The following is an 18,498-nucleotide window of genomic DNA, read 5'->3' on the forward strand; positions in this document are numbered from 1 at the left end:
CTCCAAATTACAACTGAGATAGCTATGCGCGCGGCTCACACGTCTCGTATTTACATATGAGTAATAGCCAACCCTCATTTCAAATGCACGCGAGCACTCTTACCTTATTCGAAGTTTTCAGGCTCTTTGCCTAGTCAAATTGGTAAAGTCGCTTTGTATAGGTGCACATTAAAAGTTGGAGCGCTGTGGAAATTGAGAATCCGTTCGTATTGACGGTTTGGAGTTGCTTTAATGCTGAATGGAATTGATTTTGAACCGTCTGAGATTACCTATATTGGAATAGGTATAAACTTAAGAACAAAAATTTTCACCACACCAGCTAGTAAAGGCTCTCTGGTACTTCAAAAACGGATAAGAAAGTTGCATTTTATCCACGTGTGTGGCAAAGTAATTTATTGTAAGTTATGAGTTGTTTACTCATGTTAGCTGATGGAATTGACTTTTAAATGATAATTTTGGATGATAAATATTTTTAAACGTTTATTTGGATTTTTTTATTTTATTTGATGTTTTACAGTTAGTATCCTCGCGTTGGTGTGGTTAGCAGTTTTGTGTTTCACTCGGTGGCAAAATTTGTTTAACCCTCGTGTCTTGAAACCCTCGCGATGCTTATGATACCACTTTTTGAAATTAGGTTCGGTAATATAGGTTCAATTTTTGCTTCCTCGGGTATCAATATTAGCTCGCGCAGTTAAACAAGAACTATGCCCCCTTGTAAAACAAATAACTATTTATTTATTTACGGTGTTTGTACTAGAGTAAAATTAACTCTAGGTATGTGTTACCACCACCAGGATCACGGTCCTAACCAAGTCATCAAAAACATTAACTTTTTTAAATGATTGTTGATTCTGTTGAACAATTAACTTTTTAAAGTGTGCTAGGTATCCCGCTTTTTATACCTAACTTATTCCTACACATTTATTTGTAACTGAGGGACTCCCACTTCAAATATGGAATCGCGCGCCAGAACACAACTTATGCTAGACGGTCTTATCAGTATCCAGTCTGACAATAAAAACCAAAAAGAAAGCCGATAAATAACTTTTATAACTAACAAATAGGGATATAGTTGACAAATACATGTTGTATCCCGAAGCACCAACAAAGACTCCAAATTCAATATAAATTTCATTTTACGCCCCAACTATCACGTACGGGCATACAGAATACGTTCGCGGCAGAGCGTCCGCTGTCAAATTTTAATTTCTCTCTCAAATATTTACCCAAGGAAAAAGGATTCCCCGGCGGGCCTCGGTCTAATAAGTTTTCCATAAGAGCGAGGGAGGCAAGAAGGCAAGAAGGGGGCAAGAAAGAAGGCAAGAAGAGGCAAGAAAGCTCTTATTGTGTTTGCCGAAGCTGGCGCATCCGGGCGCATACCTAACAAGATGAATATACCGCCACCCCTTTCGGACCGCCCCTACTACGTACAGATAGTGCACTGAAATTGCATTGTCGAATACTAATTCCGTTTTGCTGACCATCGGGAAAGTGACACTGGATTTACGACTGTCTAGGCATTTTAACACACATTTGTTTGACTGAAACCATTGGCTAAGTGACAAATTTTATTACAGTTTTACTTTCTCATAAATCTTAACATCCTTAGGGTGTGTAGGCTGGATCATGCTTACCAAAAAGATGTCTATTCACTCTCGATTTAAAAAGATCCAAGTGATAGAGAACTGGGAATATGTAGATTTGCAGGAGGTGAGTTTCACTCCTATCATACTTATGACCGCGTAATATACAGATGTAGATAGGTATGTCTATTTGGAAAGGTATATATTTTCTAATTTATTGAATAGGTAATAAACAAGTTACAGTTTAAAACTACAAGGCACATCGTGGGCAAAACCTTGAGGAGGTTTGTGTGCCACTTGTGCCAGATTCGAGGGTGGCAGATACTTTTGGTGCGGGATTCATCCATTACTATTGTTACTGACTGTACACGATAACTTCGATACCTGTTCAAATATCTGTATTCAATGGGGAGATAAAGACGTCTTTAAGCCATTGAAAAAGATTAACTAAGTATCTGCACGTAACTGAAATGGTGTGTGTGAATGTAGGCTTCATCATATTTTAGCAACACCTACTTTTTCGATTAACTCCTCTGTTTCCGCTACCCAAAGGTTGTTTGGAAAAAATCGCTCTTCAGCGATAAGACCGCCTGTCGTCTGGCTCTACATTTAATCAATTGGTTATTTTCTCTTCTTGTATATTTTTACTGAGATGTGCCAATAAAGAGTATTCTATCTATCTAACAATAAATAAATAAACCTAAAATTAAATATACCATTTATGTCATTAACCGAAAGAATATCGGGCCATTGCCAAAGTTAAAATACAAAAACAAATTATAGACCTCGTTAGGTATGTATGTTACAAATATCAAATGTATATAAGTTGAGCATATGAATATTATGTTATAAATTTAGATTTCAATTTTCGACGGTACCTGTGTGCCGCCGGGGGTGTCATGCCCGCCGACTCCAACTTCCAATAGGAAATCATGCAATATGAGTTAGCACCAGACGCCAAATGTGTGTTGGTCTTACGAGTATGGTAACTACATAGAACTATGCCATAGTATCAGGACTGAACACAGTAACCCATCTCCGAATATGTAGAAAATTACGTTTGACGTTCTTATGACATTGACTGTTCGGTCATGCGATTTCAGGCTAATTAGACGAACAAATATCTATATAAACATACTGTAGCGGCTAATCTATCATATTTTTTCAGATACATTTTTAATATTTTTTGGTATTTTTCTAAAACAGCTTTAGCGGTTTCATAATTCATAATTCATAAATTTATTTCATAAAATATAGTATATACAATTTTGGGGTTTTCGATGAAATTTGCAACATTGAGACGTATGAAAACGACAATTCGATCACCCTACGATGTACCCTACATTTTAAAAATAATAAGTTTTCCCGAGTTTTCGCGGAGTGCCCTGTGGGTATTCAATTGTAATTTTCAAACCGGAGGCTGACGAGAGCGAATTATCGATCCATATAGAGAAATTCATATTTATAACATAGCTACATTAATTCGTGTGTGTGAAGTCCCCAATCCGCATTGTGCTAACATGGCTGTCTGTTGCCACTTGCGATGGGATTAAGTATATAAATATTTATGGTGTGATGGTGATAAAATCATTGTTTATATTATATGAAGTCTAATTTAACTAATTTTCGAATGAATGCCTGCATAAAATAGTAATATGATAGATTTTTGCCGCTACTGTACAAACTTTACCATTTATAATATTATGTAATTATACATACATATGTAAACACTTTATTGTACTTAAGAAAGGTTAAGATATCATAAAACAGAATGTTGGCAATGTACAAAGGCGAACTTATCCCTATAAGGAATCTCTTTCAGTCAACCTTTGAGCAATTGAGAGTCAAAAAGTAAAACATGACAGTAAGTCATGAACATAGTATAATATTTATTATTCGGACTTATTTAATAAAAACCCTACTGCCCACACATCACAAGAGATCCTCATTTTACTAAGCACTAGCTAATGAGCACATTTTTTTTTTAATACGTCAAAGAAAATGAAATAAAAAATTAAATAATATCCATAGCTTAAAATATTTACTTTCAAATCTGTTATTTCTTTGTACAAAAATACTATATGAATAATTTCATTCAAATGTCAGCTCAATTCTAAAACGATTTGCTGACGTCATTTCGAACGTAAACAGGGTATGTTTATGTTAGCTACGTCACAGTTCGATATACTAGCAATAATGTGGAGCCAGTAGACCCGCGAGTGAAACTAGTAATAAGGGTAAGTGCATTGGTAGTATATGGACATATGTACTTTATACCAAAGTTTTTGTTTTAATACGATCCTCACTAAGAATAGTGTTTCTTTCGAAATTGCACTTTGTCTTTTTACTTTCAAATAACTAATGTATGAAAAAGCGTTTAACTTCCATTGAGCCGTTTTTCAGAATTAACAAATCCTCCACCTGTGTACGTCTGAAAAACATTTATAATGCCTAGGTTAGAATGTAGCAACAACAGGGTAGCTAGTGCTTATTGTTGTTTTGTTAAACAGTACCTGCAAATACGTAACAACCTCGTAACACTTATATCATCACAAACAGGTGCGATTTAAAATAGTTGTTAAGTACATCCCTTGCGCGAAACAGCGCTGTAGTTGACAGGTTGTATAGAACTTGTTCATAATCCCCGCTGGTTCCGTGGCCTGACCTTGCGCGCCCTTCAGTCGCAACCGTTCCGCCGACGTACTTATATGCCGAATCAGTAAATATGTATAGACATGACGTAGGAACTGAGTAATAACAACAAAATGCAACTGCTTGGAAAGTGCAATCTGGAAGTTGTTTTGGACTACTTCGCGAAATGTTTCAGAAGTAGGTAATGTTCTTGCAAACACAGTTTAACATCAAACGTAGCTTTCTGACTGATAAAGATGGTGTCAAGCACGCAGGTTGTTTGCAAAACACAGCCATAACTAAACAGAGGGCTACCCTGGCTGTAACTCGCAGGCATTTTTTAAAGTCCTGAGCTCGGTATCACCCGCTTTGAAACGGCCAAACGCCGACGCAAATATAAAAGGCTCACGTCCTTCGCCGTTGTCGCCGCGACCAAATCGGTCCAATATCGCTTTTTCCGTTCGATTATTTCAGCGCGTTAATGTTTTTATTTAAGCGGTATTGAGCGGTGTCGGCGTCGCCGCTGGCCCTAATTTATTGCAGGTCGACGCGTTCGCGGCGCGTGTTTTTGACGCGGCAAAAACGCGATGCTTGGCGCGCCCGCGCAACGCCCGCGGGTTTTTCGCCGCCTAGCGCTTTAATTACGACGGGTTAGGCCCGCCGCGCACTAGCCTCTGAAGGCTTTGGATGAAGTTGCCGTAATTGCGGTGATTGCTTAGCATTAGGCGATTCGTCTGCTCGTTTGCCTCCTCTATATCATAAAAAGCTTACTAATGTGTCCGCTTAAGATTAGGCATGCCATACGCTTGTTTGCAATCGTGGTATAAAATATTGGCAGGTGAGGCTAGTTTAAATAGAGAGCGGAACGTAAAAACTGTGTTATAATGAAGATTATAGTGTGCTCTTTTAGGTAAGCCGTAGGTAAATCAAAAGGTTAAACAAAATAACCGTGTTTCGGTTATTGATTACGAATGTTTTCAAAACACAACCATAAGAGAGGCAATGTATGAAAGTATTCACTAATAATGTATGATTTTATCTCCTTTAAACTCCACTGCTTTTTTTTCTTAAATTTTGTTTATAGCTTTATTGAAATATTTAATATCCACATTATGATTATGATTAACTTACCGAATTTTTTCGCAACAAACGTTATTACATTACGTACCTACAAACCTTTCTACGTACATGGAAATATATCCCTAACATCTCTTATTTTTCGCGACATTTTTTTCTTTCAAGATCTCGATGTTGAGATAACTGCTTACTTATATCTTTTTTTATAATGTGTGGTGATTGGATGGCACGTGTGCACGAGCCCTAAGCGAGCCTCTTTTATACTTGGGTATGCAGCGCCAAGCTGACTTATATTGCCGTATTTCCATGCTTCGAAAATACTTTCAGCCAATTTACTTTATGAATAATAACAGATTTTCTTAGACAGACTTGATTAGTTCGCCAACAAATTTATCACAAACTCATGTATTATAAATCACTTAGTAATTGGAAAAGTTGATTCAAATTGAAACGGGGCGGATTAATTTTCCTTAGGTACCTACTTAACTAGAAGAGACTGATTTATTGAAAAGTAATGCGAAAGTGAAACAAACGAGGAGCGTATTTCACGCACGTACCCGTTTTATTCTTTGGAAAAATATAAATCTTGTGAGCAAAATTAAGTGGAGAAAGGGAATATCTTTTATTTGTTGTCTCGTATCATAAACAGTGAGTGTGTGGACGTCGGCATGTTGGAGAGGCCCCCGCTGACCTGCCGGGAAACATACATTTTTAACGTCCCACCCCCGGGTGAGAAGGGAGAAAATTACAAAAGAAAACAGCCTTAATTTCCAATGTCATCTCCGTTCCGTCTAATCCGCTTATCGTTTTATATTTCGGCTTTTGAATTTTCATTTATTTTTGTTTGTTTAAGGAAAAAGAACGCTGAGTGGTCTCCAGGGTTGACTCGATTTGTGAGTTCTTTTTAAATAACTTTCGCGTTTTGACTGTTAACTGATGATTTTCCATTTCCAACATTTTTTCCTAAAAATGTGATCAAAAAGTTTAGTTTTTTTATAATTTTATTAAGAATTTTACTCCCTTTATAGTCATTATTCACCTACTTTGCATTTTACACTTTCAGTACCTATTTACATAATAACACCTATTAGAGAACTGAACGTAACGATTTTCTTCTACCCAAATTAAATAAAAAAAATCCTTTTCGATAACCTAAAAGCCCATTATTAAATAAATAAAAAATACAAATTGAATTGATTGAAAGCTAGATGAAAAGACAAATAAAGTAGACAAATAAACAGGGACAAATGCTGATACTTACACACATTCCGCATCCCGATCTCATTTTTTCTTATTGGATGCAGATTCAGCACACAATAGTACGTCAGATGTGGACGCGCATTAATCAGGAGCCCAGCCACCATAATTCAATCACTACCTGCCGTTCGAAGGGTAAACGCACGAAGAACTGACCGACTTCATACACGGTTAGTGCGTTGTTCGATTGGGCGAAGGTATCGAGCAGGCTGCTTTATATCTGTAAGGATGACCAGCGTGGAAGATGATCATGTGTAGGCTATATAATGGATGCGGCAATAGAACTGTGGTTTTAACATTATTTACAGTACAAATGATGCTACTTTACCGCACTAGTGCGAAAATTATCATATTACGTTACTGTGTCGAACATTTAAAGGGCCATATGTACTGTAAAACGTTGTACGATACATGTGCGAATAGGTAATTTGCAACTCGTGTCGATTTAAAACACTCCCTTCGGTCGTGTTTTAATTTATCGCCACTCGTTTCGAATTTCCTATTTTTCTCACTTGTATCGTATTGTACTATTATGTTTGTTTATGTTTAAAATATTCACATCATTCTAATGTCCATATTATACTAATTGTTCATGTTGTTTACAATAAACAATAGCAATGTACCTATAAGGTTATATAAAACAATCACAAAATAATATCCAGTCACCGATTTGTGGTATAAAAAGCATTAGATTTTTCCTTCTTTATCACAAAGAAACACAGTTCAACTTACATGTGTGATTGTGCACGTTAAAATACTATAAGCAATGGGGTTTAATAGAATCTTTTATGCCATATCCACCGATTTTCCTGCGGATGCGACTTCATATTTTACATAGAATGCGTACTGTCAATACGGCAGACCTCAATCACGGACAAGGCCAGCATTTGCAAATTAAACGCGATACCATCGCAATACCACTAATAGGCACCTTTACCCTCTCTCAAGTCAGGAAACATTTCTGTGGCCCTAGTGAAAAAGGGTACAAGTCTCTGGCAGCGCAGGTGTAAAGGGGTGTAAGTTCCACGTAACACTTATGCCCTTATATACCTAAACTGCCAGAGACTTGTACCCTTTTTCACTAGGGTCACAGATTTATATTTTTTGTTAAAAACTGTTATTGTTCTAGACATACCTATCTATATATGTTGTATAATTTTCGACATAATTTCTTAACAACATTTATTCATTTAGGATTAGGATGATGATACCGTTTGTCAATTACCTAAAATCGTTTGTTAATTATAAATAATATTGGAACAGATACCATTGTAACTGAACTAGTGTATCTAAAATTTAGATTAGGTAATTTAAATAATATTTGTTACAAGTTACCTATACAGCTTACTCTGTATTTACTTATTATTATTGAGTACATTAATAAATAGGCCGGATAATGACTAGGTTGTAAAGCCCACATGAGTAACGTGTTATGATAACATCTCGGCATTAGCGTAACGAATCGCAGTTCGAATCTTTATGCCTATCCCTACTTATGTTCATAAGTTTAATGCTAACTACGAAACCACCATCAAATAAGGGCTTACTATAAAGTTGATCTTAACGCGTCAGTGAGATACGGCAGCTCGTAACGTAGGCAGACTTATTTGAAGCTGTCTTTATTGTTATGTTGTTGTAGATAATCAAGCAAACCTAAAAAAATACAAAAAAGGCTTCTAAAACCCTTCAAACTAATACTTTAATGGGTTCGAATTTGTGTGAAACAAGAAGTATTTTTAATCCCAAACAGTTAAATCTAAAGTCGGTCCAACTAAGGGGTTATTTAATGATTAAAAGACCCTACAAAAATGTAAATTAGTCATATATTATGTGAGCCTGTTCGGAGAACCGCATTAGACGCCATTAATTGGGCTAAACCAATAGAGACGACATCAGGACACGTGTAGCCCTCCGTTACCAAAAAGCCGACTTGTGCTTGGCCGACGTATTCTAAATATTTCTTTGGGCCGCCGAGCCTCACTCTTTAATTGTTGTTTTTGCCCGGATTCCGTTTTTTGTGATTGATTCAGCATCAGCATGCAGTTGTCATTGTGTTCCTTCAGGTTTTGATCATATTTTTTTCTCCAACCGTCCAATTGTTTGTATGTTTTAAGGTACAGTTTCTTCTTTTTTAAACTCAACGGCATGGTAATGCAAGATCTTTAAATAATCTGATGAATTTCAAATGTGATGCATGGATACTGTTTAAAATTGTACATTCATAAAGCATATGCATTTATAAGATGTATTGACGAATAAATTGACTGACTGGAGGACGGACGGGTGGCTGGGAGCAACTGTTAAAACAAACAAGGATAAATAAACGTTAAAGAATTTTAATAAATGTGTGAAGCACTTGGAGCCTACCTGAGCTCAAACTTCAGCCAAACGTGACAAGGAAGCGATCCTATCACGACCGAGAACACGATTTTCGTTTTCAATTAAATTTAAGTAACTAGTGAATATTTGCACCTTCAAATTCTGGTTAAGATAGCTTACCATTGAAATTATCATCTTCCTTGAAAAATATAATGGGTATTCAAAGTGGGTTTTATTTATTTTATTTCAAATTGATCTCGTTTTAAAATTACAAGTATTTATGTATGAAGCGAAGTATTTTATGGATACAGTCAGAGTCAGAGGTTTGATAATAGTCGTCCGTCGTCGCTCTACATTCCGCAGGGGCCTACCAAGTATGGGTCGCGCTGACGCTTGAATAAAGCCTATAAGGAGGGCCTGCCTTCTAATGTCGTGCCAATCGGGAACCGAAGACGGGACTTCGCGCGAGTCATCCGCTACACATTTATTATATCGACGTGGCTGCACCCCTAACATTAATATGTAGCCATTCATAATGTTTCATTAAGTGTTAATGCGTTTATGATACGCGATCAATAGCAAAATCGCCTTGACTATATCTCTATACGAGATCTGTTGCTTAAGTAATGGTGACTGACGATTTTTCACCGAATGACGCAGATACATTAGCATCACTAACTACTTCAATGAAAGTAATAAGAAAATGTATTGGAAATGTGTTGCTATTGAAAAACATCAAATCAATTTATAATTCTAAAAAATTACCACCTTACGATGTTGTATGGAAACTATTCTAATTAATGACTTTGGTTTCAACTTTCCTTTAAGACATATTATATTATGTTTAAGAGGTAGCCTTGATGCTTTATGGTAGCATTGGTTCTGTAAACACTATTCCTACACCAAAATTCACTGTATACTGTCATACCTTTTAGAAATGTGAATAAGGTAAGGTGGGGTAAGACTATTACCCGGGGCTAGACAAACACTTATATGGAATCCTCATACTATTTGTCTTGTCTTGCTTGTGAATATTTATAAACAATCAAACTTTTACGTAGGCAAATAATTGGCATATAGTAAAGAAAATATAGGGGTGTTGAAAATCAGTACGATACATCACAAAAGTGAGTAAGCTCTCATCTGCTGAGCATAATTGTGGCTAGCGGACGTTTTAGTCGGTGTACATTAGTCGGCAGATTCGCCCAAGTATTCGCCAGAACAAAACATAAAGCGGTTTACGACCGCCCCCGTTGATTTATTCCTCATTCATAATTTTGTATTTCGGAACATCAGAGGATTTAATAACACCAGATAGAGATCGCTCGAACTGCTGTAAAACCGCTCTCGTCTTGTATACCAATCGTAAAATACACATTAAGACGCATTAAGAGACCGACGTAATAGATTCAGCCAGCTTCAAGTCTTTTATCCTTAATCTAGAGTTATTTTAAAACGCAAAGAGATTTGGGAAGTTTATTGGCCAACATCATAAGTCATAACCGTTTTTATTGCTGTAAATCATTATTACACTAATAATATTTTATTATTTTATTACAGTCATCTAAAATGTGTACCTTAGTTATATTTTTTCGATCGTTCGATTTATTTTTATCTTATCGACGTGTGGTGTCGCTAAGGTGGAGTTAGATTCTGTAGATAATTTCTCATCACGTGATAATCAAATCACTTGATCGACAGAAGTGCTCGTATTCACTTGCGTAGTTTTTTTTATGTCAACGCTCTCTTTAGACCAGTGAAAGCACAGTAGCCGATGAGTGACGTGTCGACAAACAAAAAACATCGGCGCGGACGGCGCTAGCCACGACTGTCAACAATGTTCCGGCGCTAGTGCACCTAGCAACGTAAACACTTAATTAACATCGTAAAGTACCAAGACGCTGCAATCTACCAACACTTATCAAGCGTCCATAATAATTTGAGACGAGTTGTTATGGTGAGGTGCAAAAGTGGCTGACCTGACATCACGCTTGTGACCCTCGACGTAGCTTCGTCCTCCTTGCTCCCCGTTAGCTTTCTCTGTTCCGCATCACGCCCCCACTCTTCCAAATCATCTTCTTATAGTCGCATGTTTTACTAGCGTCTTCAAATTAATGAACTCTAAATCAGTGACAGTAAATTCGAATTTGGATCGGGGCAGGCGATGCGTGGAGCGCGCGCGCCGCCGAACGCTGCGAAGTCTCGGTCCATCACCGGCGTCTATTGTCATGTCGTCTTCCCCGGCTTTATAAACAATCTCTTTTATTTTCACCTAGAAGTTTAATCGGCTCGCGCTTGTGGGATTCCTGTCTCTATTCTTATCGGGTGGTCGTTTTGGAGGTAACAAGAGGACAAAGGTTGTTGTGAGGTGCCACGTCGTGTCAGCGGTGCGGTGCGGAATGAAGTTTCGTGACATCATTGTTTAGTTTTTATTATGTTCGTTTTTATAATCGATGCTATGTGATACAGTTAGTTATTTAGAATGTATCTGTGAAGTACGTTGGTTCCAAGTGCTAGGGGTTAAAAACACGGAAAAAACCTAATGTTAATTTCAGACATTGCAGATAATACATGCATGCATGCATATATTACATCAATCTTTAATTTTAAATTAATCCTTTATGGGTTTCTCCGGGTCTATACAAATAAAAAAGGTTGACTAATTGTAAACATTTCGTTATTTTTAGATAGTTTTGTTGGTAGGCCTGCCGGCCGGTATCACAATGCTTAGCTAACTTTGAGTTGTGGAGAATCTGAAAAAGTTTCAAAGTTACCAGAACTGGAAACGTCTGCTCATAATGATAATATCCAGTAATATACTGTAGCGGCAAGGCGTCGACGCACGTTAGAGTCAGCAGTTTTGGTAAACAGTTTAAATGAACATTTAGTACGAGCAGTCGCTTAGCGCAGCTCGACAAGTGCGCACATTCTTAATACATACGCGATACCGCGACGCCGCCTGGTCTTGCGCCTTTTCTCTAAACGTTCGTGCTTTCTATTAATGTAACCTTCTGATACCAATTTGGAGTCTGAATAAATAGATGTAATTAAGTGAATCTTTGTTTACCTCCTCACCATAATAGGGTACCCACAACAGTACTCTAAAGTGGTGACCCCGCGTTCGTTTTTGTTTTGAACTCTTAAATAATAATAGGGCAGGCCAGGCGGGCAGTGAAACACCGCGCAAAGACATTAAGTGCGTGTTGTTTGTGAACGTGGACTATACCGGGGGGGGTTGTAGTTCAAATGTACGGTAATACCCTGCTCGGAGTACCAGTGCAGCAGCCCGGCGCGGGACAGGGAGCCACCGGGACTACGGAACAACAATCCGCTAAGTTAGCGGGACCCCAGCTCACCGGATCAGCGGGATCACCAAGCACCAGACCTACGGAACCGAGACAAGTAGCAGCTATGGAGAGCGATTTAGCGGCCATTACGGTATCGTCGAGGATAGCTCCATTCTGGAAAGACATGCCCAAGCTTTGGTTTAGTCAGTTTGAGGCAATACTGGCGCCACAGAAATTGGGCCAAGAGGCGAAATTCGATCTGGTGATCAGCAAGTTAGGTAAAGAGGAACTGAGCACCGTGGGCGATTTGCTGGATAATGCTACGGCGAGGAGCTATGAATCCCTCAAGGCCAGATTAATTTCAGCATTCCAGGAGAGCGCGGATCGGCAGTTTAATAGGCTGGTCAAGGAAATGGAGCTCGGGGAGCAGAAGCCTTCACAACTCTACAGGCGAATGGCCGAGGCGGCCAGGAATGCTGATGTGTCGGACGATACAGTGAAAAGGTTGTGGCTACAGCGGCTACCGACGGCGACAAGGGCGATCCTGACGGCGGTCGGTGAAGAGACAAAACCAGAAGATTTGGTATCTATGGCGGACAAGATTGTGGAGTCCATGGGCTCAGGGGTGGTTGCGACGGTAGCAGCCCCGGCGGCCCAGGCTACTGCATCGTTGAGCGCCGTGTCCAGCGACTTGATCTGCGAGTTCAGGAACATGGCCTTGGAAATCAAGCAGCTCAGAGGCGAAGTAAGTGAGCTCAGGTCAAGACCAAGAGGAAGAGATTTCCGGCTGAAGAGGAATCGTTCGCGGTCGAGGTCGCGCGGACCAAACAGGAAACCCGACTGGTTATGCAGGTACCACTATAAATTCAGAGAAAATGCACGAGGATGTATCCAGCCGTGTGCCTGGGGGAGGCCACAGCAGTCGGCAGGCGGGGCGCCGCCGGCAGCGGACGCTTGGCAGCCACCGCAGGGAAACTAGACGCGGTGCACCCTGGAGCGGCTGGGGGGTGCGTGGAGCCGAGAACGGAAAGCCACCGCTTGTGTGTAGTAGACTTTAACAGTGGTATGAGTTTCTTAGTGGATACTGGAGCAGACGTATCTATAGTGCCGGTCAGTAGGTTCAGTGCTACGGTTCGTCGCGAGTGTGATAGTAATAGTTACAAACTGTATGCAGCGAATAACACGGAGATAAGGACTTACGGAATCGTGTCGTTAGAGCTCAATTTAGGGTTGCGCAGAGCTTTTCGGTGGAACTTTATAATGTGCGACGTGACTCGACCAATACTGGGTGCTGATTTTTTAAGGACTCATAAGTTAATGGTAGATTTAGACTGTAAAATATTAGTTGATAAAGTGACGAATTTGAAGTGTATCGGGTCCATTGTACGTTGCGAGTTAGCGTCCATAAAATGCATTCGGGATGATAACCCATACCGTGACATCCTAATGCGTTACGCGGACGTAACAAAGCCTGTGTCATTTAAGGAGCCTGCTAAACATAGTGTAAAGCACTATATAGAGACTTCGGGACCTCCGGTTTATGCGCGCGCTAGGCCGTTACCGCGAGATAGGTACGAACAGGCGAAGCAGGAATTTCGTAACATGCAAGCTTTAGGTATTTGCAGACCGAGCAAGAGTCCCTGGGCAAGCCCACTACACGTAGTGCCGAAGAAGGACGGGCAGATCAGACCGTGCGGCGACTACAGGAGGCTGAACGCTGTCACCAAGCCGGACAGATACCCAATTCCTAGACTACAGGACTTCACGTACGGATTATCGGGTAAGTCAATATTCACAACTCTAGATATCAACCGCGCTTACCATGCCATTGAAATCGCGCCAGAAGATATCGAGAAAAGCGCAGTGATCACACCTTTCGGCTTATTTGAGTTTACAAGACTCTGTTTTGGGCTCAGAAACGCAGCACAGACGTTCCAGCGCTTCATGAATGCACAGCTGCAAGACATAGAAACCATCACTGACGAGCAAGGTGCGAGTTCATCCCTATTTTGCTACATAGATGACGTAATAATAGCATCAGAGAACGAGAACGTGCACAGAGAGCATTTAGGTAAGGTACTTGAGAGTTTTGACAGAGTAGGTTTGACAATTAATTTAGGCAAGTGCCAATTTGGACTGTCACAGGTAGATTTTTTAGGTTATACAGTGTCGGCAGACGGACTGCGACCGCGCAACGATAAAGTTAAGGCAATTGTAGACTATCCGAGACCAGAGACCGTCGAGCAACTTAGACGTTTTTTAGGAATGGTTAACTTTTATAGGGCACATTTAGGCAAAGCGGCGGATGTGCAGAGTCACTTAAATAAGTATTTACATAATTCAAAAAAAAAGGATCAGTCCAAAATCGAGTGGGACGCTGCAGCAGTGACCGCGTTTGAGCAATGTAAAGAGAGCTTAAAAAACGCCATTACATTGTCGTTTCCGGTCCCAGACGTTCCGCTAGCGCTTATGACAGATGCATCGGGAACCTCAGCGGGTAGCGTGTTACAACAAAGAGTAGACAATAGCTGGAGACCGCTAGGTTATTTTTCGAAAGCGTTTTCAGATGCACAAAAAAAGTATAGTACATATGACAGAGAGTTGACTGCAATATACATGTCTATAGCGTATTTTAGGAATATGATAGAGGGCAGGAGATTAATAGTGTACACGGACCATAAGCCTCTCACGGTAGCGCTAACAAAGGTAGGGTCAGCAAAAGAGACGCCACGACGAGCGAGACAGCTAATGTACATCAGCGAATTTACGAGCGAGATAGAACACATTAGCGGTTCGCAGAATATAGTTGCTGACGCGCTTTCACGTGTAGAAACAATAGCTTGCCCTGTAGTCATCGATTTCGAGGAAGTTGCGCAAGCACAGGAAACCGATACGCAGTTTGCAGAATTGTTTACAGCGAACAAAACGAAATATAAGATGTTAGGTATGCCCAACTCAAAAGGTAAGGTTTATTGCGAAATATCAGGTGATAATGCTCGACCGTATTTACCAGAGAAATTCAGGAAGATAGCGTTCGAGGCCATTCATCACATTAGTCATCCAGGCATTAGGACCACACGCAAGATGGTAGCCCAGAGGTATTTTTGGCCAGGCATGAATAAAGATGTAGGCACATGGGCAAAGGCATGCGTGCAGTGTCAGAGGGCAAAGGTAAGTAGGCATACAGTTTCTAAATTAGGACAATTTGAAGACGCGGAGAGGTTTAGACATTTACATGTGGACATCGTGGGGCCCTTGCCCACGACAGCTCAAAATTTCAAATATATAGTTTCAATGATAGATCGACGTACCAGGTGGCCAGAGGCCATTCCAATAGTTGACATGACAGCTGAGACAGTAGCGAGAGTGGTTTATGAAAATTGGATCTGCAGATTCGGTTGCCCAAGTTTGATTACATCTGATCAAGGCAGACAGTTTGAGAGTGATTTGTTTAAGAGCTTAATGAAATTTTTAGGGGTACACAAGGTACGTACAACCCCATATCACCCAATTAGCAACGGGATTTTGGAACGTTGGCATAGGACAGTTAAAAGTAGCTTAAAAGCCAGATTAGCAGACAACGCGTCCTGGACTGATGAGCTACCTACGGTTTTGCTGGGACTTCGAGCAGCATCCAGGTCAGATAACGAAGTAAGTGCAGCAGAAATGCTTTACGGTCATGTTTTGAGATTGCCAGGTGATTTTTACACACATTCAAAAATAAATTGCAATGACCCTTTTTCATATGTAGAGAAACTTAGGTCGGTCGTCGATAGCCTACGTCCCGTGTCACGAGCGAATAGCGATTCGCGTAAAATATTTGTCCACAAAGAATTAGAATCATGTTATCACGTTTTTATAAGGAACGATATGGTGAAAAAACCGCTTACTCCCAATTACGATGGACCATATTTAGTTTTAAATAGGAGACCTAAAACTTTTAAAATTCAGTTACCCAATAGACAGGTAGAAATATCGATTGATAGGCTAAAGCCAGCATTTTTATTAAAAGAGCAACCTGAAAGCAATAATAATTCTGGTAGTAACAGAAGCGTAGGTAATGACGGGTTAACCACAACTACCACAAGTGAGCCTACAAAGCCATTAGTGAGTAAAACGCCAACACCTTTAATTCGTACCACGAGGAGCGGACGCACGGTAAATAGGCCAGTTAGATTTATGCTTGATGAATAAAAATTGTAGCACGTAGGTTGCACAGTTGAAATATAGACAGTACTGAGACTCGTTTCCGCTTAGGTATTTTGCAGGGTTAGGTTGTTTGTACGGAGACGTTGCCTAGGGATGGCACATTTTAAATTTTTGAGATTTTCCTGGAAATTGTGAAATTCGGGTCCAGCTACTTTGTTTTTAATTTAGCATCTCCTGGATGGAGCCTGGACCCCGGGGGTAGATTTTCTATTTCCCGAAAGTAGTGTGGTAGCCATTGCACTGGGTGGATGGCTACATTCCAAATAGTAATTATAAGTACCGGTTTATCAGTTTCAAGTCGGGCTCTGAAAAACGAGACCCGCAACTTAGGTAAGAGTTTTTATACTGTAGTCATAAATGTTTTGTGACATTGTTTGATTTTTTTAAAAAAAACGTATCGAAGCGGTACGTGACAATGTAAGAAAAAATGTAATGATTTGTTATTGTCGATCCATATTTAAGTAAGATGTATTAGATTAGCTGCAATTATATTCAATATACAGTCAGTTCAGCACGTTGTTCCACGTTAAAGAGTAAAATTTCCTGTCAGTAAAGTTGTTTTGAAAAATTGTAAAAAATGGGTTTAAGTCAAGGAAAGGAGGAAAACAACTCGCACAATGCCATAGCGATAGCAAAAGTGGAAAACTTGTCTAATCAAGTGGAGTCAAAACTAAATTATGTGGGAATTGGACTAATCGCATTGGGAATAATTTTGTTGTTGGCAATATGTTATTTTGTGAGAATGAAATGCAAACAATGTGCTAGATCGTGGGTGCAGAAAACAATCGGAAATTTACCACCCACAGCTATTAAAGTTCATACTGTTGCCAGTCCCCCACAACAAGTGTATCAATAAGTGTTGTTATGAAGTGCTCAAAGGTGTAATTGTAATCGCTGTTAAGTTCTCAGAACTATGGACCACCACGTTCATTATAAATGAAACAACAATGTTATTATTCAAACGTGTAATGTAATAGGTATAAGTCTTATTTCACAGCTCTTGTTTACATTCGTAGCGCTAGAATACAATGTAAGCATTTTTTGCATATAAGCATGAGGTATGTGTCACACTCATAGCGAGTAAGATTGTTTTGTTAGCTTTGATATTTTTTTTCTTGTTTCTTGTATTGTTGTACTTTGATTATTCTTTTCCTTTTTTTTCAAAAAGGGGGGGAATGATGTAGCGGCAAGGCGTCGACGCACGTTAGAGTCAGCAGTTTTGGTAAACAGTTTAAATGAACATTTAGTACGAGCAGTCGCTTAGCGCAGCTCGACAAGTGCGCACATTCTTAATACATACGCGATACCGCGACGCCGCCTGGTCTTGCGCCTTTTCTCTAAACGTTCGTGCTTTCTATTAATGTAACCTTCTGATACCAATTTGGAGTCTGAATAAATAGATGTAATTAAGTGAATCTTTGTTTACCTCCTCACCATAATAGGGTACCCACAACAGTACTCTAAAATACCAAACATGCAACAAAAATATTTAAATTTAAATTACCTCCTTAGCGAAATAGCGCGGTCATTTCAATATAAATTGCAGCAGCCAGCACCCGCAATATAAATAGTTATGAGAGCTGACAACAGCTTGCATTCGGCCGGCTATCAGCCCGGGAATCTCGCATTCGCACTTATTAAACTCACTTTTTATCGAGGGCAATTTGTCATTTATTCTGAGCTAGTTTTTGCTTATATTATCTCATATTAATTGCGTCCCCTCGCTCCTCGACTCATTTCCTAGCTGTTGCTCTTTAATAGAGGCTGAAGTGGGAATGCGGTCATAATTTGTAATGAGGATCGTGAGATATTTCTCTACGCTTCGCTTCTTTAATAGGTTTGCCTCGTTACAGCGTTCCCATGCTCTCTGTACGTACTGAATCACAGGTTTTTCTTGTTGTGCTTAAATTGGGTGTGATTTAGGGTTTCATTGCTACTATGTTGATGAGAGCGCGGATGGGCGGTCGTTAGCGGAATTGACCGGTCACAACGAGGTTTGCTCAAGGGAATGCCCGTTGACTGATTAGACTGTCTTTATTGCCTTGCCCTTTAACGTAACAACTGCAGATAGACTAGCATTCACTTTGATTTAGCTGGAACACAAAGGTGTTATGTAATAGCAGCTTTAAATGCCA

The 18,498-nt window shown here is 39.7% G+C and overlaps 1 protein-coding gene across 4 annotated transcripts in view; it reads left to right on the forward strand.

Moving 5' to 3' along the window:
- Positions 1-18,498, forward strand: part of LOC133523661 (zinc finger homeobox protein 4) — a 151,297-nt gene that overhangs the window by 92,097 nt on the left and 40,702 nt on the right. The window contains exon 5 of one of the 4 annotated variants that reach the window (XM_061859339.1): positions 6,145-6,184. The exons of the other annotated variants lie outside the window; for them this stretch is intronic. Within the exon in view, the coding sequence (XP_061715323.1) occupies positions 6,145-6,176 (32 nt within the window). The 3' untranslated portion in view covers positions 6,177-6,184. The remainder of the gene's footprint in view (positions 1-6,144; positions 6,185-18,498) is intronic. 4 annotated transcript variants of the gene reach the window in all.

The sequence above is a fragment of the Cydia pomonella genome, chromosome 12 (assembly GCF_033807575.1).
Source record: "Cydia pomonella isolate Wapato2018A chromosome 12, ilCydPomo1, whole genome shotgun sequence".
Classification (NCBI taxonomy): domain Eukaryota; kingdom Metazoa; phylum Arthropoda; class Insecta; order Lepidoptera; family Tortricidae; genus Cydia; species Cydia pomonella.